The 22,422-nt window shown below is 51.4% G+C and overlaps 1 protein-coding gene across 1 annotated transcript in view; it reads left to right on the top strand.

Moving 5' to 3' along the window:
• The window catches only part of LOC144153456 (alkaline phosphatase, tissue-nonspecific isozyme-like), a 93,952-nt gene extending 73,611 nt beyond the window's left edge, over positions 1-20,341 (top strand). Inside the window, exons 7-8 of the mRNA XM_077685100.1 lie at positions 18,774-19,064; positions 20,133-20,341. Coding sequence (XP_077541226.1) covers positions 18,774-19,064; positions 20,133-20,341 — 500 coding nt within the window. The remainder of the gene's footprint in view (positions 1-18,773; positions 19,065-20,132) is intronic.
• The last annotated feature ends 2,081 nt before the right edge of the window (positions 20,342-22,422 follow it).

Raw genomic sequence — 22,422 nt, 5'->3', positions numbered from 1 at the left:
ACGTATGCAGAACGAAACGTGCTATGGCCGTTTTGTGGCGGCAGAAGATCAGAAAACTCTTTCGTCGATTGTTTATGATGCCCGAAATATTTTCATAAGAATTCATACGAATCAGAATTATTTCCACGGGTCATCGGGACAGAGTTTCTTGCTAGCTTATCTAGAGTGGAACCTGGCGCTAGTGTCAACGCGATTCTGCGAAAGCGCTCCATGTCTCCATGGGTGTCACCATAGTGTGTAGTTCGGCCGGACGTGAGGTGTGGCATGGTCAGCAACGGCTTTGTGGCTAGGCGAATTGAGCTTTTGTTTGAAAAATCGCTGCCAAAAGTGGCGACTTTAATAATTTTCACTTTGTATAAAACACTGTTTAGAGTGCTTAGGCTGAGAACTCAATTTATGGTGAGAAAGAAAGCAGACGTATCGCATTTGGCTCATGCCGCCTTATACAGCAGGGCATCCCCGATATATTTATAAATTACTACATACTCCACACTGGATGCTGTTTTTTATGTTTTCTGGCAATATTTAGATGAAAATAAATGATGATTAGGTTGCCTTAAAATGTGTTCTCGGTTCCTCTCAATACTGTAATATTATCGTGTGCTAGGCGTTTTGGAAGGCGAAGCAGATGCAACACCTAGAAATGCAAGGATGATGTCTTCGCGTTGTATTTTTTTGTTTTCAAGCATACGCGCGAAGCCTTATGAAATTGCAATGCCTTAAATGGCAAATAACGCCCGGTGTTTCGAGTTGCCATGTATTTTGCCTCGATTCATTGATTTTATTGTAGTGTTTAACGCAATGACGCAACGCAGGCGATGAGGCGCGCCGTAGTGGAGGGCTCCGGATTACTTTTGACCCCTGGGGATCTTTAACGTGCGCCGAAATCTCGTACACACGGGCGTTTTTGCTTTTCGCCTCCGTCAGAAAAGCAGCCGCCGCGACCGGGAATTGAACCCGCGTCCTGGTGCTTAGCAGCACAACGCCTTAGCCACTGAGCCACCGCGGCGGGTATGTATGTTGCCTCATTGCTCCTGTCTGAGCCAGTGCTTTCTTCAAGGGTTAACCACAAGCAAGCGATGCCGACGAGCCAGGCCAAAAATCGTAACTCAATGGGTACTCCAAACGGATGGTGTGGACGACAAGCAAAACATTTACACACAGGTCGCTAGGGCCGTCGCCATCGCTCGCCTTCCTCCTGCCCACAAGCGAGCGGTAGCGACGAGCGACCAAGACGGAGGGAATTGGCGGCAGTGCATTAACTTTTTCGCTCGTGGACATAACTAACACGGATCTCTGTAAGTGTGGTCTGCCCTGCTTCCGGGAAAAATTCTCACTCGTAACCCTTCAGCAGAGAACTCGAGGAAACCACACGGCGCCGACGCCGGGCCCAGTTCTTACTATGCAGGCTCTCCCCGTTCCTCTAGTTAACCATCTCAGGGTACTCGGACTCACAATCCCACGAGACGGCTCGGGCTCGCGCAACATACTGGGACTTGAACGCACAATTACTCAATTGGCACAACTAGTTAGCGAATCACCCAATAACGTTCTCGTCTTAAAGAAGCTGATACTTCCCGTCTGGTTGAAAGTCTCCTCATCAGTCGCCTCACTACGGAGCTCCTTACCTGTGCCTCAAACCAGGCGAACATAAGAAAGTGGACATTTTAAATATGCAAGCGCAGAAAACTGCACTCGGCCTCCCCACTCACGCCTCTGCTGACGTGTTCTTATGCTTGGACATACACAATGCCTGGACGGAGCTCTGTGACGCTAAACGAACTTCGCAATTTCAGCGCCTCAAGTTTACGCCCAACGGCTGTAGTACTTTAGCTAGCCTGGGCTATCCTACCCCGTCACAGCCTCACCGCCTGGCAAGCTTCCCTCCGCTACTGCACGCTCCCATTAATGTCACCCCGGGACCCCGAAACATGCACGCAGGCATCAATGATGGTCGTCGCACCGCCCGAACGAACTACATCCGCACCCACTACCAGCATCTTCTGGACACGCTTTACGTTGATGCATCCCCATACCCCAACCGATCGACTCACGCTTTCACGACTGTATACAGCCAAAAACGTACCATTGCCCCTGCCTCCACGCGGGCTTCAATGCAAACTGAAGCCTAATAGATAGCCGTTGCGATCTCTCTTACCTCTACTCGTCGGGCCTACGAGACAGTAATCACGGACTCGCAGGAAGCCAGCCGGCATCTTCGAAAAGGTCTACTTCCTCGTACTGACCCCTGGACATTGTGGGTTGGCCGGCACTGAAGCGGCGCACGACGCGGCCCGAGAAGTGGTACACCTGGCCATTCCCTCCTTTCTCCCACCCTGGATGCCCACTTACATACCTACAACGACATTCTCACAGACTACAAGCTGTCTCGCCACACTTTCCCCCAACCTCAACCCTCTGTAACAAAAGCCGATAAAATCCCTCTCCGTTAACTTCAAATCAGGACCTTCCTTCACAATACCCTTTGGCATTTTATCTTCCCCACCTATCACTCACCGCAGTGCAAGTTTTACCCTGAAAGGGGTACTGTTTATCACATCGTATAGAAATGCTCCCACACACCCGACGTCCCTCTGAATCCCCAACCCTCCCCTTAAAAGTGGGCGGCGCAGCTGTCCAGCTCGTAACCCGGTTACCAGCAATGGTTAGACGGGCCCGGCATGCCAGCCAGAGCCAAAGACTCATGGAATAAGGAGTCTCCCCACTGGTCTGCCTCCACACGGAGTCGCATTGTGCTTCAATACAAGTTACTCTCTCTCTCTCTCTCTTTCTCTCTCTCTTGTCACTGCAGTCACCCACACTCTGTGTTGGTTGTACTCGTTCAGTTACCATTTTCGCGTCGCTGCATGGGGTTACCCCTTCAGCTTAAGAATCTCCCCGCGAAGGCGAGATGATGCTTTAAGTGCTAATCAAGCTGTTCTGTGATAGCCATTAAATCATATCTGTGATACCCAATGAATTCTAGTAGTGGCACGCCGTTAACGGAAAAGCATGCCGAAAACAAAGCTCACAAACACTTCAGAGCGCGCAAGGCAACGTAGCATTTTGCACTAGCCACTAGCTGCCAATCCTATCCTCACACTACCCAGGATTCCCAAGGCGGCGTGTGATAGCAGCGACAATTTCTACTCCAGATAAAATTGAGAAACTGTATGGTTACCGTTAGCAATACAAATAAACATTTTTTTCTTCGTCCGCTTTTTGATCGTCCGTCGTCTGCTGTTCCAGGTTATCGAGATTTCCGAAATCAAACTCTCGACTCCTTCTTCATAGTTTGTTGTCGTTCCACTGTTTCTGTGTACGTCCGTGCTCTGTGACGGGCCGTTATGAGATCGTCCAGTGCAGACGAGGAAGCTGCTTTTAAAGACGATAGTCTTTCTTGGGCTACTTAAACCCAGAAATTTTGCTCTGTCTGTATGTCTGTCTGTCTGTCTGTCTGTCTGTCTGTCTGTCTGTCTGTCTCTCCGTCTCTTCGTCTGTCTGTGACTCGATTCAGGCACCAGGCCAAAATAAAACAATGCCTGCGCAATAGTGTTATATAGTCACAGCTAAATGTGCCCGTCTAAGTCCGATGTAGTGTTCATACTTGTCAATATTGTTGAAGAACAACAAGACATTACGCATATATAAGACAACAAATTAATACAGAAGTAATATTTGCAGCGTTCCCTTATAAAAAACCGTACATGTTTGATTTTGGCGAGATTAAATACTTCATCAACTGAAAAAAAAATATCACTCCGCCGTCGCATGCTGTCGCCCGCGCCGTATAGCTTCCGGCGGCATTTGAAGAAATCAAGTGGCAAGAGTTACGAAAGGTTCTACTAGCTAGGTTCCACGTTGTGCTTGGAACGCGCGTGGACTAGGGAAACGCAGTTCTATAAACGTTGAAGTAGGGCGCCTCGATTCACACGCGTCTTCGCGTTCGGCAGCGTTGGCATCGAGACACCCGGTTTGGAGCAGTGGAACGCGGGACATTTGAAATGCTTTAAGCAAACCTTTGGCGTCTTTACCTTGGGAGGAGCGCGACGCAACAAAAACAACATGAGAGGTAAGCGGGAAAGCGAAGGGAGGCATTTACTTCCCAAAAGTCGATAAAGACTATCGTCTTTTGACGACATTTGCAACGAAAGGAGTAGATACGCGGCCAATTTTTCATCTAGCGCTCCACATGCTTGTATTAATTATCCCATCTGTCCCAACAGTTTGTATAAATTACCGGTGTATGCCGATGATGATGTATTCTATTCTAATTTTAACGATTGAAGCTACGCTGCTAGATTGCAGTAGACTTCAATCACATTGCTTTCTGTGCGATCAATGGGATATGAAACTTAGCGTTCGAAGGTGCAACGGCATTCATTTCAACCACAATCGGTCAAATATTGAGGCTATATTGCTTGCATCAAATATTAAATACGCGGGCATTATATTCTCCTTTACTCTCGCCTGGAACAAATACGGTCAGACCGTAGCAATAAAAGCTGGCCATGAGAATAACTCCTTGGCGAATTGTCGGATTGGAGAAAAGTTTATTGTGCCTGAAGTAAACCTTGGCTCAAGAAATTTCAAGTAACAGCAGCAGGACGTTAACGAGACTTTGTAAAACACTAATGTGCGGCCCATAGTGGAATACGCAGCTGCATGGGATGGTGTAAGCAAGGTGCGTATCAGCGTCTTCTGCGTAGAAAAGGTAGTGTCGGGGGACTATTTGGTACAATTTAGAAACGAATCAAGCATATATAAAGCAAATTTAATCGCCACAATTATCTGAACCCCCTGTAAAACGGGGAGACAACAGCCATAAGATATAGGTAATGAAAAGCAAATGTTCGTTCTTTAAATCCACCTTTTCTCTGTGCACAATTAGTGGTTGAGACACGATGACCAACCACGTAGTTTCTGCATGTAGTGACACACTTGACACAGCTTCTAACGCCTTCTTGTTGATTACAACGAACGACGTTTTGCTTGACTGCCGTGATTGGATTGGACTTGAGTAAACTTTATTTGCGCCTGCAGTTCGGTTTTTTTTTTTCGCGCCGTAACGCGAGCCCGGCGTCGCCCTAGGGGTTAGCTGTCACTCAGTCCAAGCCATCCGTTCACCATTGCCTGCCCGCGAGTCTCGTGCCTTTCGTGCGCCCTGTAGACCTGCTGGACGGCCCAGAGTTGATGTTCGCGGTCGTAGCTCTTTGCGGCTTCTTCCAGCCGTGGCGGGATGGTTGTCGATGCCGCTTCCTCCGGTTGTTTGGAGCAGTCCCACACGATGTGGCACTGGTCGGCCATCTCCCTACGGCACACCTTGCACCTGTCGGTCGGGGACGCTTCTGGGTACATTCAATGCATCTCCTCCGCGATAGGTAGCCACCCGGTCATAGCTGTCATAGAAGTACGGCCTCCGCATGGCTCAGCGCCAGGTGCGGGGGTGGGAAAGCTCTGCGAACCAGGGGGTAGGCATTCGTGATCTCACCGTAGTCCGTAATGCGGTCTTTGATTCCGAACCACGTGGTGCGGTCGGCGGCGCGAGTGCGGTTGGTTAGAGCTCGCGCCGCCGCGTGTGCCGTCTCGTTTTGGTTCGCGTTTCTCGCCGACGCGCACTCACCCGCATGCACCCGGAACCACTTGGTCCTCACTCTATTTTCTTGCAGTTCGACTCTGCGCAGCTCGCGCGCGGCCTCTTCACAGATACGTCCCTTGGCGTAGTTGCGCACCGCCGTTCTCGAAACGCACAGCACCGTGCGGAAGTAGGCGTCGGCGATTGCCAGTGCGGCGGCGACCTCCTCCGTGTATTCCGACTTAGTGCATTTCACGCTCGCCGCCGTCAGCACGGCACCCGTGGGCGCTCCGATGACAGCAGCGGCGAAAGCCTCTCGATAATATTCGGCACCGCCCACGTTCCGCACGTGTCCGTCATTGCCGTGTTGGTCGATGAGGGCGTCAGCCCTTGCATCGCTTGTAGCCTTTTATTCCTGGTTCATGTTCTATGGCCAGGGGTCCACTCTAATCTTCCTCCGGATCGGTTCGCGGATGGAGAGTTTGGCGTTCTCCTCGTCCAGACGTCCGAGACGCAGGTCTTCGAGTATCTTCCTTCCGGCCTTGGTTATAGACAGGCGCTCGAACTGAGCCGCTTGTTGCGCCTCCGCGATCTCTTCGAGCGTATTGTGTGCTCCATCTTCAAGAGGCGGGGCGCGCTCGTGGACTAGAACAGGCCCAGCGCCCACTTGAATGCTTTTAGTATTATGGCGTTGGTCTTGTTCAGTTCGTGTTGGAGCCAGTTGTGGTGGGCCGCTACGGACGCTGTGTGGCTGACGACGAAGGACTGGAAGAGCCTGATCAGGCTGTCCTGCGTACCGGCTTTGCGGGACGTGACTCTTCTGACGAGACGCATCCCCGTCAGGCCGCCTTGGCGGTGAGACGGGCGACGGTCTCACCGTTTCTTCTGTGCTTCTCGATGACCATGTCCGGGACTATCATCTTGCCGAAGTCGGGGATTGCCTGCCTGGACCGCGCTATGATCTTGATCTTTTTGTTGTTGCCTCTTCGTGGTGGTGTTATCAGGAGCTCCGACATGCTTTCCGAGCAGACGAGGTCGGAGCCGTCGAGGTCGCCTTCGATGGCACTGACGGCCTCCTGCAGCATGGCCTCGAGTTGGGAGTCGCTGCCGCTGGTTGTCCATATCGTTATGTCGTCGGCCAGATGGTGTACCGGGCCCCCCCATTCGCACTACTATCGACCACTCCTATCATTAAAAAATTAAACAGTATGCCCCTGCTCCAGAGTTTCTTGTCTTGCAGGTGTGTGTCGCCAGCTCCAAGCTTGGCAGTCCTGTATGATGTACCTGTAACTACTTTGACCCATGTTAAGCTTGGAGACTTGGGACAGGATTGCCGAGTGCTTCGCGTTATCAAAGGCACTCCGCAGGTCGAGTCCCAGGATAGCCTTGTTGTCTGGCGAGATGCAAGAGTCATCCACGACCTCGTTTTGAAGCTGCAGCATCGCGTCTTGTGTGCTTAGGCACTGTCTGAAGCCGATCATCGTGGCGGGGTACAGTCCTTCCCTCTCCAGCGAGTCCTGCCTCCGCTTTCTAAATATGTGGTCCAGCACCTTTCACACATAACACGTGAACGATAAGGGCCGGAGGTTGTCCGCGCCGGTTGATGCCCGGCTGGGGGGTGAGGATGGTCTTACCTTTCTTCCACTGCTGCAGCAGTGTTCCCGTTTTCCAGCATCTGTTGTAACCCGTGAGGCTTTCGGAGGAGTTGTCGTCGAGGTACTTGAGCGCCTTCTTGTTGATGTGGTTCGGTCCGGCCACCGAACTGCTGTTGAGGTTGAGCTTCTCGTACTGCCCATGGTGCTCTGTTGATGTAGTCGGCAGGTATCTCTTGCTGATGCGGTTAGTAACCTTGTCGTCTCCTTGGTTTTTTTACTTCCAAATGGATGAGTTTCGCCAGTCGGTCCCTCTGGTGCGACTTTGTCTTACCTTCGTCGAGCAGATGCTTAAGCAAGTTTCATGTTTTCCTGTTGTGCATCTGGCCATCGGCGGCGTTGCATATCTCCTTCCCAGGCTGCGCGCATAGCGTGGGACAGTGTTCCTCCATTACTCTATTACTCTTTAGTTCTGCGACTTTTTTCGTAGCCTACGATGGAGGCGCCGTTTTTCCCCCTGTTGAAAATGGACAGCATGGCTTCGATGAGGTTGCCCAGCCAGCTGTCCATCCTGTTCCTTTCAAGGTCGGTTTCTATGCTCTTGGTTGAGTTTCGAACGGCTTGTAGGACCTTGTTGGTCCACATTTCGATGTGGTCCATTTTTGTGCTTTGTTCCTCCTCATCACACGTTCATCAAGCCATTGAATTGTCGCAGACTGCTGCAACTCATGCACTGGACTGGTTTGTTGGTAATTTAATGATGGTTAATACTGTAAAACGCAACTTGTGTGGTTCCACAATCCATAAAACGTGTAGTGCATGGTTACCTGTTATTTTTCAAACGTCTTCATGTTCTTCTTGTACGTGCAAAACAGCGAAGTATGCTTCGTCTGTAAAATATCTCCAAATAATCTAATGACTGACGTGGAATGATGTAGCATGCGCCTGTAAAAATCTGCTCGCGCTTTCGTGCATTAGGTACAACTTGCGTTATTTTATGCCTTCATAGTGCGGAGGATTATTTTTCATGCGTTGGGCTACAGGTTCTTTCGTTACGGCATTACAGTGTATGGCCACTCCGAAGCTCGATGGCAGCAGAGGCTTAATTTCATTGTAAGCTCTCTGCGGAAAAATGCAGCCTATAATATATGCCTTCCCTGAAGTGCAAATATTTTCACAACGTTACAATTCACCAATTTTACTATGCTGTTAATAAAAACAATCGTGTTAAAGCATTTTTCGATGAGTAACGACAAAGAAAATACTTCTCTATGCGTAGCCTTAGACCAAGAGATCTATATGAAATACCACGGTGTTTTACCAGGTATGGTCAATGAATGCGGCGCTACTATGTTCCGTCACCCTTCAATAAATTGCCACCCAGTGCATTTGAAGTGAACAGTCATTTTAAATTGGGGGGCATTTTGGTCTGACGTTGCCTGGCCCTGCTTACCCCTGATGCCACCCCCCCCTCTTGGCTTGTTTGCTATGTTTCCCGTCATTTTGTGACAGATTTTATCCTGCAATGGTTTCAAAATTCCCTCTGTTGCTTTTCTCACAGGCGGTTATATTGTACCATCTTGAATAGACGATTCTGTTAATGTTTCGTGTTCGGTCATGTGCACGGATTTCTGCTGCCTGGCACGCACTACCCTTTAAGCCTACTGTGGCTTTGGCAGGCCTGTGACTTTGTACAGTTTTCTGTTCGGTGTTACAAAATTTATTACTGTTATAATTTCTCGTCCTGATTTCTAGTGTCTCTGAAAGCGGTCCAATCGATCCACGTATGTTTCCTGATGTTATTACTGTACTGCTCCCGTATGACGATTTCCATGATCACGTGGCTGCCGAGGTCCACCACTGGATTCCTCAACGTGATCGTGATCGGTTCGTTATTCTTGACGAACAGGAGGTCGGAGGTGGTATTTCGGGACCCAGAGTTGCCAGCTCGAGCCGGATCGATTATGAGAGCATAGCCGAGTTCCGCAGCGTCTTGGGGTAGGTTTCAGCCTTTCGAATTGCTCTTGGAGTAGCCCCACGCCACATCCATCGCGTTAAAGTCACCGCACGCAATCAGCCTGCTCTGGCCGGCCGTCGCCTTGTGAAGAATAGATTTGAACTTCTGCAGTCGCTGCGATGGGTTGCTGTAGATGTTCAAAATGAAATTAGCTTTAATAAAGCTTGGTGTTGGTCTAGTTAGTATCTAGACATCATAGAACATATAGCGCTGAACTTTACATGACGATCACAGCAAAAAGTAAAAATCTCCCACCTCCCCTTGCGGGAACCCCTGTGTAGATACGACGCATAGGGGGATCACGTTGCAGCGTTAACAGCGGAGGAACGGCGCTGGAACGATGGAGCGGAGCGGCGCAGGCACCGCGTTTTATAGCGCGCATAACGGTGATGGGACGCGCCGGCGCCAGTGCGTCTGCCGCGGCTATGACGCAACACAATCCAACACAATCCACTTTAATCCAATCCAATCCAAATCCAATCCAATCTAATCCAAGCCAAGCCAATCCATTCGAATCCAATCCAATGCCCCTCGCGAGAGAGTGGTCGCTATCGGAGAGGAGAGGGGGTGAGCGGCGGAGAGCGCAGCTCACGCGTCGAGGAGAATGGGGGAGGGGCGGACGCCGACAACAACGCCGAAGCCGGATGCAGGGACAAGGCGAGTGAATGAGATGCAGTCGCATCTAAAAAAAGGACACAAGAAACGGATGGTGCGCATCATCCGCTTCGTGTCCTTTTCCTTTTGGCTGTGGTCGTCGTGCGCTATGTTTGATGTTCATAATGAAGATGCTGTTTCTTGTTTGCTTGTTCGGTATGAGCTTCCTGAGCATGTGTTGGATCCTGACGTTTCTTAGCCGGTGTTCAACGAAGGTGAGCCCCTCCTGACCAGGGTACACAGGCCTCTGCCAGAGGGCGGGCCCGCGTGCACCCTGTAGCCGGAAGGGACAGCTTGTCCTTTAGCGTTTATTGCAGTAGAAGCACGTCGAGCTTGCGCGCAGTGGACACAATGTGTTACTGCACCACCGCCCCCTTCTTGACGAAGCCACGGAAGTTCCACTGTCACACTGTTCTGCCTTTGGAGTTGGTGGCCATGATTGTCCCAGTCGAAATTCTCCAGGCTGCAGCATTTGGTTGACTGGCTGCTGTAGGAGTGCGAACGTTGGTTGGCTTAGTATTGCTTGCACGCTTCTTTCCAGATTGTTGATTCTGGTGACGTTCCCCATTAGAAAGCCGTCAATGACGTCCTTCATCTAATTTTTCACACCCTTCACGCTGTTGGGTTTGGCCTCGACGTTGTTGCTACAGCCAGTGCTGCAGCCGCTCACGTTGCTCTTGGTCTTGCGCAATTCAACAGCCCTCTTTTTGAGTGCCGGTTACTTGCCTTCGGCAGCCGTAGTTTCTTCGTCCTTCCTTGTTGTTGCCCCTCGGGCTCGATCTTGGCTGATCGTTGTTGCGGAGAGAGTTCCGGATCTCCTGGATTTCCTCGGTCAGGTTGTTGATAATGGCTCTCAGGGCCGCTTTCTTCTGTCTTAGGGCCTCTTGATCTCTCATTGCTTGGTTGAAGCTTTGTCTTCTTTCTTGGCGTTGTCCCTCGAACTGGTCTTCGGGATATGTCGTGCAGTGTCGGCCCAACTTACCCTCTCACGCGACGGTGATCTATGGGTTCCCGCTTTTCGCGCATCTCTATCTGGCTCAACTGCTCGCGTTCTCGATGGCGTTTTTGACTTATGCGCAGCTGGCTGGTCTAGTGGCCGGAACTCGCTCTCCGACGGCAGCTGTTTGCTGAGTTTTCGGCGCTCGCATTGCCGCTTGCGGGCGACGTAGGGTTCCTTGAATTTGGCTTAACAATCTCTCGTGGCGGTGGGGTGAGCACCGCCGCAAAGTTGCCATTTGGGGGTGAAGTTGTGGTCTTCTATGTGGTTTGCCCGGCCGCAGGTCCTTCAGATCGTGTTGGTTAGCCAGCGCAGGGCTTGCAGTTGGAGTGCAGTTGTAATTTTCTATGGGGTTTGCTGGGGCGCAGCCCCTATAGATTCTTTCGGTTGGCGTCGGACACCGTCCTTTGGATGCCCGACCCTATCGCATTGGTGGCAGACGTCAATTTGCTTTCTGTACAGGTGGTGCTGTATGAGCGTGACACGGTATCGGACAAAGTTCGGTACCTTGGGTCATCTGAAGGCTACGATGATCGTGGTGGTGTTGCCGATTCGTTTAGCGCCTACGGCGAGTGGTTTTCTGTCGTTAACGATGTTGCTGTCGAGTTTTTCGGCGCGCGTATCGACAGACATTCCTCGGATGGTGGCTTTCACAGTGTCGCATGGCACCATGGCACAAGTTGTTGTATTGACTGTAAATGGGTTCACGTCTTGCCTAGCGGACGGCATTTTCTTTCTTGGGCGTGTTGCCTACCATTATATTTTGTTGAGCGTTTGGGCAGAAGGTATCTGATGCGCTCTTTCGGCCGTAATCTTGGTGGTGTCTTGGTGATCTTGGTGGTGTCGAGTCCCCCTCGCGGTCTGATTGTCACGTCTTGTGGCACGTTTCGACCAGCTCAGAAGAATGGACATGGGAGAATCGTTGGCACGTTTACCACAGCACACATTTATTATGCACAACTCCAACCCGTAAGCAAAATAAACAACAAAGCAAACAAATAACTCAGCCAAAGGAATTCCTAAATACTAATCCCTAACAATAACCCAGAAAAGCCAACAAACCGAACAAAAAGTCACTACAATGAAGTTCCTAACAACGCAACCCGTCCTGGTTCATGTCTATACCACATTCATGTTACCAATCCTAACAACAATGGCCATGTAATACCAAGTCGCTAGCGGACGGGCCTACCGCTGCCTCCGGCGCTGACGTGTCGTACCCGTAGCGTGGCCGTGACACGCTGGTAGTCGCAGTTGTCCGCTGCCGCGGTGCCGGTGGTGGTGGTACCGACGTAGTTGGGCGTGGTAGTCACACGGTGGACCGCTTTTCAGCTACTCCTCGGGGTAGCCCTCGTAGCAGGAAGCAACCCCTGGCCTCGGGGCCGTCGCCGTGGTAGCCGGTAGCACCGGGGAGCTCCAGGAACGTCGCGGCGTGGGGACCGCCAAGGCGTTAGTTGACGGTGCGTGCTCGCTGTACGCAGGCGCCCGGCCGTCGCCGCTGGGGCCACCAAAGCACAGGTTGGTGGTACGACGCGGAAGTAGGAGCCGATGCCACGTCGGTCCACTCCGGCCAAGGCTGACGTGGCTCTGGTCGATGGCGTGGCCTCGTACCCCCGGCTTGTTCCTCGGACTCGTGCCACCTGACCTTCCTGCTGTGGCGTTCTTCTGATCTCTCTCCCCCTCTCTCTCGGCCTGTGCCCCGGGATTAAATAGCGTTTGCCCGGCCGTCGCGACACTCTTGCATTCGCTGTGCCCGTGTCCGCCGCACGGGTCACCACCCCACTGGTTATTTCTCCACGTCCCTCCATCGCGTCACCTCGTCATTAGTTCGCCATCTTCGCGGGAAATTTGAATTCTCTTCGTCTTCATCTTCGTCGTCCTCTGGCTCCACTATGCCTCCTCTTCTTTATTCCCAATGGGGGATTGCCCCGTAATCATGACACTCATCTTGATCTTGCTTTTCTCCCGTGACATGGTTAGTATTCTCGCTGCCTTGATGAACAAGGCTCGAACGTTTTTGTTGCATTTCGCTTTCTTGCTGACTTGGTTGTCGGTGCCGGTGAGCTTCGCGACGAGGTCTCGTTGGTTCTCCCACGAGTTCTCCCGCCAGCGTTCATACGGCGCCGCTGCGGAATTCCTCGGGGCAAATGTCAACGCCTTCAACTTGCGCGCACATTTGGGAGTCGGAGATCGCTACCCGAGCGGACGTCTCCACCATCTCGGCGCGGAGCGGCGGCCGCCGAGACGGCGAGCCGCGGCAGGTGCGACAGCGTCGAGGCCTAGCGCTCGTGGAACACACCTAGGCTTAGCGGCCCCTCGCACGGCGGTGGTAGAAAATGTCCGATAATTCGGTGAAGGAAACGTACCTTTGGGAACTTTTAGTATTCGTCGGGGCCTCTCGACTCATCGAAAATATCCAGATGAAGAAAAATAGCATTGCAAAATTACCAATCAATGACGGAAGCGATGTGAGCGCGTCCGCTCGCTTTGGCTATCACAGCGGCGTCGCTGGAGACTTATTCCTATTTAACTGCAAAGCAGTATACCTCTACTCAGCCAAGAAATTTTCGTGTCCACGTCAGAATAAAACTCCAAGGCTTCTACTGGCTACACAAACATACATACCAGGCTACTAATGGCTACTGGCTCCACCCTGGCTGCACAAATAACTGCTGGCAGCGCCAGTGATCGAGCCTGGGTCCACGTAGAGACAAAAAGCGAGCTCCCGTCATCTTGCCGAATAAGTTACGCCCAGACGTGTAGAAGGAGGAGACAGACGGTTGTTTAGATTCAGCGACTGGGGTGAGGAAGGGCGCTCTTTCGCGGCGGTGCCTGAAGCATGAGGGATGGGTAATCAGGAGAGAGATCACGCCAACAACGCAGTGTCGCCTTCCACCTCACCCTTCGAAAAACGCTAAAAGGGGCCGCCAAAAACGGCGCGTTCCAAACTCCGCAGTTATTTGCCGGCCCATGCGACTTAATAGCAAGCAAAAAAGAAGAGAACTCCCGCTCACGTTGTTCAGCCAAAGGGCGCACGGGCCTTGCGAAGGCGGCAAATTTGAATTGCATTGGACAAGAGAGAGAGAATAAACTTCTTTATTAGCAAAAAAAGAGAAAAGAAATGTGGAGTGGTGTCCTCATTTTAGGACCCCATTCGTGGTGCCAGCTGCGACAGCCCTTTCAACCAACCGAAGCTGGTCTTCCGTACTGGAACTGGACAACACGCTCTCCCACTGCTCATAAGACGGGCGAGGAATTCTGTCCAACTTGGGGTTTTTCTGACAACCCCACACCTTATGGTAGAGCGTGCCAGGTTCGCCACAAAACTGACACAGAGAGGAGTACTGGGTCGGGTACATTAGGCGCAATTTCGTCAAGTGGGGAAACGTATTCGTCGGAAGCAGCCTAAGTATTCTTTCCTGGGCTTTCGTTAGGGATTCGTGGGCCAGGGGGTAAATCCTGCGCTCGAGCCTGTAATGTTGGCTGATCTCGTGGTAGGTGAGCAATGGGCTCGCAGCCTCTATCCCTCGTGGTGCCCGGCGGGATAGCTCTCGGGCAGTATTATGGGCGGTGTTGTTGCCCTGGAGGATCGAATGGGCTGGAGTCCAGAGTATTTTGACTCGTCGGTGAAGCGGACGTTGAAGAAGAATATTTAAGGCACATTTGGATATTCTTCCATGCAGGTAATTTCGGCATGCCTGTTGGGAGTCTGTGACAACTGTATCTGAGGTGGTCTGAGAGATGGCCAAGGCAATGGCAGCCTCTTCTGCTTGGTCAGTGGTCGTGCAGCGTAGGGTAATGCTGGTAATATGCGACGTTGCGGTTGTCACAACAGCAGTCATCGATCCCCTTCTGGCGTAGTCAGCCACATCAGTATAGACCGTGCTGGCCCTGTTGTCATTGACCCTTCCGATTGCACGAGATCTTGCCTCTCTTCTGCCTGCATGATGTACTGGATGCATGTTGCGCGGTATTGGCGCTACTGCAATCTTCTCTCGCAGTTCGATTGGCATATCCCGATACTGTACCTCTTCAGGGGACGTCATTCCTAGTCTGCCTAGGAGGCTTCTCCCAGTAATACTTGACCCCAATCTTTGTCGCTGGTTTGATAGATGAGCCTCGATGATTTCAGCCACTGTGTTGTGAATACCCAGTTTTAAAAGTTTTTCATTCGAGGTGCTTACTGGGAGGCCCAGAGCCTGCTTATATGCCTTTCTGATTAATGCGTCCAATTTAGCTGTTTCAGTCTTATTGAGTATGGCATATGGAAGGGTGTAAGCCAGTCGGGAAATCACAAAGGCCTCAACGAGCCGAAGTGTGTCCGCCTCTTTCATGCCCGTAGACTTTGTCGTTATTCTTCGGAGCATATCTGTCACTTGTTCGGTAGTGCGCTTGAGCCGGCTGGTAAGAACTGTGTTCCTGCTGTCCGCCTGGAAGAACATTCCCAAGATCTTGATCTGACGGGAAGGACTGATGGTATGGCCATCCAAGATGATCTCGATGCTTGGGGCTTGCCGCCTTCCCCTGTGCACCATGAGGAGCTCTGATTTTTGCGGTGAGCAAGAGAGGCCACAGCTCTTCGCGTATTCATTGACTACGTCGACGGCAAGTTGTAAGCGGTCCTGCATTTCCCCCACCGAGCCCTTTCCAGTCCACACCGTTATATCGTCGGCGTACAAGCCATGTGCAGATCTGGTATGACCCCTAGTTTAGCGGGGAGGCCAATAAGGGCGATATTGAACAGTAGGGGTGACAGAACCGCTCCTTGTGGCGTACCCCTCCCACCGAGGTCGATGGGGTCCGACGCAATGTCTCCGATCTTGATAACTGCTTTCCGTCCTGACAGAAAGTCTCGGACATAGTTGTAAGTCCGGTTCCCACAGTCTAGACCATTGAGGTTTACTAAGATAGCCTGGTGGGTGACATTATCAAATGCCCCCTTTAGGTCGAGGGCCAGTATGGCTTTTGGCGTGTGGCTGTTGGCTTGCATCATGATATCTTCTTTCAGTTGTAAGAGGATATCATGAGTTGAAAGATGCGGCCTAAAGCCAAACATGGTTGATGGCAGTTTTCCGGTGCTTTCTAGGTATTTCTGCAACCTCGTGAGGACAATGTGTTCCGTGAGCTTCCCCACGCAAGAAGTCAAAGAGATGGGACGGAGGTTTTCAATGTGTGGTTCCTTGCCAGATTTGGGAATGAATCTAAACCTCCGTTAAATTCATCAAGAGAGGAGTGAGATAGGGAGGCGAAGAGCATGATGGGGGTCGTAGTGAGAGGATGCCATCTCTGTGAATTCAAGGGACGCCGCATGGGTAATCGTTGTGGGTGTCATTTACAGCTTTGCTGTCCAAGCACCTCAAATGTAGATTGGAGCCGTTTTTTTATTGTAATGCTGATTGCAGAACAGCCGCTGTCGCTGTTGTTATCACTTTTGTAGGTGATTTGATGCGCTCTTTCTTTTTTTTTTGCTGTATATGTACCAATATACAGCAAAAATTGAATACTGCTACTTGCGACCTTGCGTGCCTGGTTTTAATGCGAAGCAGTACATGTCTAACCCCCTGTTATTTCTGGTGAAGACGCGTTACTGGGAGCTGCTGCGGTGCTCCTCGCCGCTGCCGGCCCCTCTTTCTTATCTTATTCCCTCGCCACCACCGACGCCTCTTTCACAAGATGTACAATCGGGCGATAACGACGGTAGCGCCGATATTAGAAGATTGCGGTGAATCACAAAAGCCGTACTGGGCGTAAAATATCCCCAAAGCAGCCGCCGCCGATCATGTACTGCCGCCAATGCGGCCTCGAATTCCACCTCGCTGCTGGGAATCACTTCCGGTTGAAGAGCAGATTGCCGACATGAAAAGCTTTCCGAGCGTCATTTTCGCCAGTGTATTTCGCGCCTGAGTATGCGCCATCACCTGTTGCCGGTTTATGCGTGCACGGGTTCGGGGTGGAAGGAGGGAGCGTGGACGTACCTCTGGTATTAATGCCGCTACCGATGACTGGCCCGTTGTGCTGGCGGGAAATTTAAACGTGGAAGTCTCATGCCTCAATGCGCCCTGTCAGCTGCCCTCCATAATCGAGTGGTTTGGGTCTCTGTTGGTGTGCTACACATACAGTGAAATTCCTACGACGGGAAAAGGAAACAGGTGGTCACATGTTGGTCCGGTAGAATAAAACTCAAGGCCTTCCTAGTTTTAACTCACCATGGGACGGACGCATGTCGTTCGCTTAAAGGCAAAAAGGAGGAATTGGAGAGGCGTTGGCCGGACAGGAAGCGTGAATGGATGCGGAAAAAAAGGAAAGCCGCTCCCTCCGCCATTTCCGCATCACCTTCCATCTCGTCGAGTACCTTCGATGAACCGAAACTTGCCCGCTTGATACGCCGACGTGGGCCAATATAACTTGTTCAGCTTAAAGAGCTTTCATAGCGACATATTCCACGGTATATTTCACTTCCAAGCCCGCGCAAATTACCGGTTGGCGGTTTATGCGTGCACGGGTTGCAAGTGGAGGGAGGGTGGGCGTGCACGCGCAGCTATAGCTGTAATTCACCTGATGACTGATGACATGTCCAGTGCGCTTGCGGGAGATTTAAACGTGGGCGACAAACGGCCCAATAGGACCTGCGCGGTGTCCTCAGTGATCGAGCAGATTTGGTTTGTGTGTTACACTAACAGTGCGACGCCCACGACACGGGAGGCAAACAAACAGCTCCATGTTTGTCTACTAGAATAAAGCGCGTTAACTTCCAAGTTCCATTCAGCTAATTGGCAAGGAAGTACGTTCAGTGGCAAAGTACAAACGAGCGTGTTTTGTTTCCTGCAGTCCATGGACTGTATGCAGATTCGAAGGTTATCCTTCACAGAATGGAAGGCATTGATTTTTTTCATTTCAATTTTCTCACGTGACTCAGGCTTGTGTGGTTTGTACTTAATGCATGTAGATTCGTCATTTTTGTCATTTTTTTGCACTTGTATTTCCTCTGATGGGGAGAATGATGCTTGTATGTTTTGTAGTGAATATATTGATTATGTACATTTTATAAAAGTGCCATCTGGGTGAATGTAGCTGCATAAAAAGAGACAAGTTTAACCGCGCTGCAATGTTCGTGCTTTCTGGGGATGCTTGCACTCTGGTACAATGAGGATAGTAAATTAAGGTTCATTCGTTGTTTTCATGCCTCACCGATGTGGTGGTGAGAGAGGGAGAGAGAAATCCTGCTCTGATGGTCTGCGCTGGTGTCTTTTGGTGCGGTACTGATAACATGACGGCGACCTTTTTAGAGGATTTTCAAAGACCTAGGTTTAAAAGAAAGACCTACAGAATAGTCAAAGGATGAAGTGAAGGTTAGCAAAGTAAGAAATAAAGTGAGAGCCTTAACAGCTGCAACATTGTGCACGTGGCAACCCCGTCATAGACGGACCCTTGCCTAAGACAACCTACATGGAGAGACCCTCCTGAGTCGATCCTTTCTAGTTCTGCGATACGCCGAGCGTGCATAACGCACTAAACCCCGAGGACCCGACCTCGAGACCTCATGTCCCGTGGTTTTCATCCGTCACTTAGTCTCCACCATCAACGAACGTGCCTATCAGCATCTCGTGGCAATCTGATTGGCTGCTTTACCCTATCGCAATTGCTAGAGAGAAAATAGGTACACAATATTAAAAAATACGGAAAAATCATGAATTCACCCATTATTGCCCCAAATTAATGTAAACTTCATCAAGTGTCTGTATGGCCATCATCGGGGGCTGCGGCGTCCTCTCGTGACTACTAATGGTATCAACGCGAGGCTGATAGTGAAACTACTTAAGAGAAGGGCCACAGCCTATTTAGAGAATTGCTGCTCCGAACTTGACAGATTTCACGTTTAGTGGTACATCTTTAATTTTGCACCCCTCAACCCCGTGTGTGTCGGCATTCCTCATCCAGGAGGACTGATTGACCAGGCGCACCACGCGAACCATGCAGCCATGGCGCTGAGCGAGGCGGTTGCCATGAGCGACGCCGTTGAAGCGGCAGTGGGGCTCACCGACTACCGGGAAACCCTCTTCCTTGTGACGGCCGACCACTCGCACGGGTTCACCATGAATGGCTACCCGCCTCGGGGACACCCAATCCTGGGCCGGGCGGGAGTGTCAAACATAGACGGCTTACCCTACACCACTCTTATGTACAATACCGGCCCATCCAAATCGGAGCGAAAATTCGACGTCAACACTGGTATGTTTCCACCGTACGATAATACTTTTCCTGAGGTGTTGGCCAACCTCTTGTAATATCAGCGAAGCAGTCGCGTCATATTTGCAACCTCGGAGTGGTCACCTTCCGATCGCATTTGCCATCCCTGGTTCAGTTCTTTCCCGAGGGCTTATTTGCCCTCGCTGGACTCGCATTTGGGCAACTACATACCGCTACCCTTATCTCTAGACCGCTGAAAATAACAGCGCAGAATGTAACAAAGAAGGCTACACGGTCGCATCAGGATGTTCACCCGAGGGAAGTGCGTGTAGAAGTTAAGCACACGCCTCTTCCTTAGTGATCGCGATAGCGTAGAGTATTTTTCCTCCACCAAGATGGCCGATCACAGTGGGGTGACATTACTGTTGCAGCGGCGCACTCGTGAACAACAAACGCCACCTGCATAACACTGCCTGTCGTGTCAGCCGCCTTCCTTTAGGAGCAGTGGGGACACCGCCTAGCAGGGAGAGCTAGGGACCAGAATGAAAAAGAATTGGATGCCTGAGACATGTTTAGGGTGACTCGTTGACAGCGCCATCGTACGGGAAGACGGGCGTGCATCGAGGTAAACAAGGCTTGTCCGCTGGTATGCTCCACACTACGAATCGGAAAAGAAACTCGGCTTGCTAGGGCCACAAAGCATGGGTACGCAGGGCCGCCACATTGCGAAAACTGTACAAGCCCTGGAAATTCTTTCGTACACTTTCCGTGAAACAGCGCTGGCCGGCGAAAGTTTTATACAACCGTCTTGGACAGCACTCAGGCCGGCAGCACGCGGAATGGCTATGGGGAAGGGCAGGACAGAGCCAGATGAAAGTGGCTGTTTCGCCAGTATCAACTGACGTGTTAGTAAAGTTTATACCGGCCGCCTTGGAACATCAGGCGCCCCCGACCGTTATCCTGAGTTTCATCCCTCTATCACTCTTTATCAAATTGCCAAAAAAAGGTTATTGTCCATATGCGTGCGTTAGTTTGAAGAAAAATTGTTGATCCATGCATGCATGAGTTGCGTAAAACATCCACCTTTTAACCAGTGGGGGCGTCTCGCAGAGGCCGACGGCTACCACCAGGTGCGGAATGTTCCGAGCAAGTACGCCGTGCACGCGGGCGAGGACGTGGCCCTGTACGCCATGGGACCCATGGCCCACCTGGTGCGCGGCGTCCTCGAACAGCACGTGGTGGGGCACATCATCCACTACGCCGCCTGCCTCGGGGACGGCGTCACTCTGCGGTCGAGATGCCTTGATAGGAGGCCTTAGCGACTAGACTCTTCCTCGATTGTCGCAGATATTACACGTGTACATTAACAACGGTGAACGAATTAGTTTTACGGCAGCCTGTAGAAACTTGTGACGGGGAGAGAACGTGGTTTTCAGATGAAACGATAATAAACCTGAAGGTTCTTTGACGGAGAGAGACGTGTTGCCCCTAAAGGCATGCTAGACATGTTGTCCCTAAAGGCATGCTATCTGCCATCTGTGCTAGGTTCCTTAGTCATTTAGTAAACGAATTCAGACATGCCCTCATCGCGTCGATGTACTTTTGATCTTGAAAGATAACGGCGCTCCCTTGAGCAGGTTACGATGGCTGTTCAGTTAGAGCAACAACTGCACTTATTTGCTCATTACTTGCTAATTGTCATTTACCGAAGCAGTGCGATCACGGACAATTCAAATACGCCTCGAGCGCGGCCTGTAGGGGCGCCACTGAAATCCCCCTTGCGGCCCATTTCGAACGCAGCCGCGGGAGTCCGCGTCCCGCTCCCCACTTTCGCCGCTGCTTTTACGGCACGTTCACGACCGAGATTTACCGCTTGCGGGAGTTCGAAATCAATAATTATGTGAAGCAGTCACTCTGTTCGCAAATGGGGTGTGTTTACGAGAGTGTAAATGTTTCTGTCGCGATCTTAGTGTGGTATATTCGGTCTGTATAAGCGCCAGGTGTGTGTCACAGGCCAGCGTCGCGGAACGGGCGTATGATGGAGCCGATTGTAGTTACACTGCCCTGAATTTACTAGCAGTGTTTCCGTAACCAACGGTTCCTCAGATGTTCATGCTACGGCTATACACTACGATGTAAATCAGTTTTGTGCGCCTACATAATCAGTGGAGCACTCATACCTGACAGCACGCCTGTTAGGTTTGCCAATATTATACCACTGATATTGATCACCCCCATTTACAAGCCAGTCTCTGTTAATTCCGGGAATATTCAACCAAAGTACGATGGGCAATGCATGATTATACTCGGGGATCAGCACACGACAGAGAGAGAGAGAGAGAGAAATAAACGTTTAATAAAAACGAGAAAATTTTGTGCTAGATGGCAGGGGCACCAGCCCTGTGGGGGGCAACCTTAGTCCGGGATGCCCTGGTCCTGGTCCTGGCTGCCCGGGCTCTAGCGACTACTTCTTGTTGCGCCGCAAGGTCCGAGCTGGTCAGCCGGTCCACCCTCTGCTCGTAAGTAGGGTTGGGGATTGGAGATAAAGATGGGGATTGCTGGCATTCCCATACCAGGTGGTATAAGGTGCCAGGGGATGGGCAGTAGGCACAGCTCGTGTAGTATTGGGTAGGGTACATTTTGTGGAGCAGTGTACGGAGGGGGTAAGAGTTATTTTGTAGCCTTCGGAGGGTAGTGGCTTCGAGACGACTAAGGCGAGGGTGAGGGGGAGGATATCTGCGACGGCTGAGGTGGTAGTGGGTGAGGAGATAAGGTGGGCTGAGAGGGGTATCTGGGCAAGGAGGCTGCCGGTCGGAGACGGCCTGACGTGTAAACTCGCAGGCAGCGGCGTGGGCCGCATCGTTTCCGGGGAGGTCAGCGTGGCCGGGTGCCAAGATGAGTTGGATGTCGGGTAGTGCGTAATTAGCCTGAAGGATGCGGAGAGCTGTGGGAGTAATGCGGCCGCGAAGATATCGGCGGCACGCCTCTTGCGAGTCACTAAGTACGGTGACGTAGTCTTTGGCTGTAGTGGCTGCTAGCGCAATGGCTGTTTCTTCGGCCGTTGTGGCAGTGGTGGTGCGGATAGTGGCTGCCGAAAGCTGTTGAAAGCGGTGGTCGACAACGGCAACGGCGTAAGCTCGCTGGGTAGAGTAGCGGGCAGCGTCCGTGTACCGAGTGGTGGAGCTAGTGGAGTGTAGCCGGTGCAACGCGGCCGCACGAGTCGCTCGGCGGGCGACGTTGTATTCTGGATGCATATTTCTGGGGATAGGAGCCACCGTGATTCGATTACGGATATCAGGCGATATGCCCACCGGGCAGTCATCGGCTGGGGGAGTGAGGTGAGCGCCCGCAAACATTCATCTGCTACATATATCCTCTGCGAGCAGCGCGGAGACGGGCT

The sequence above is a fragment of the Haemaphysalis longicornis genome, unplaced genomic scaffold, assembly GCF_048455015.1.
Source record: "Haemaphysalis longicornis isolate Haplotype H1 unplaced genomic scaffold, Haemaphysalis longicornis Haplotype H1 scaffold_9, whole genome shotgun sequence".
In the NCBI taxonomy this organism is placed as follows: domain Eukaryota; kingdom Metazoa; phylum Arthropoda; class Arachnida; order Ixodida; family Ixodidae; genus Haemaphysalis; species Haemaphysalis longicornis.
Note: the sequence above shows the minus strand (reverse complement) of the source record. Positions and strands in the feature narration are given on the sequence as shown.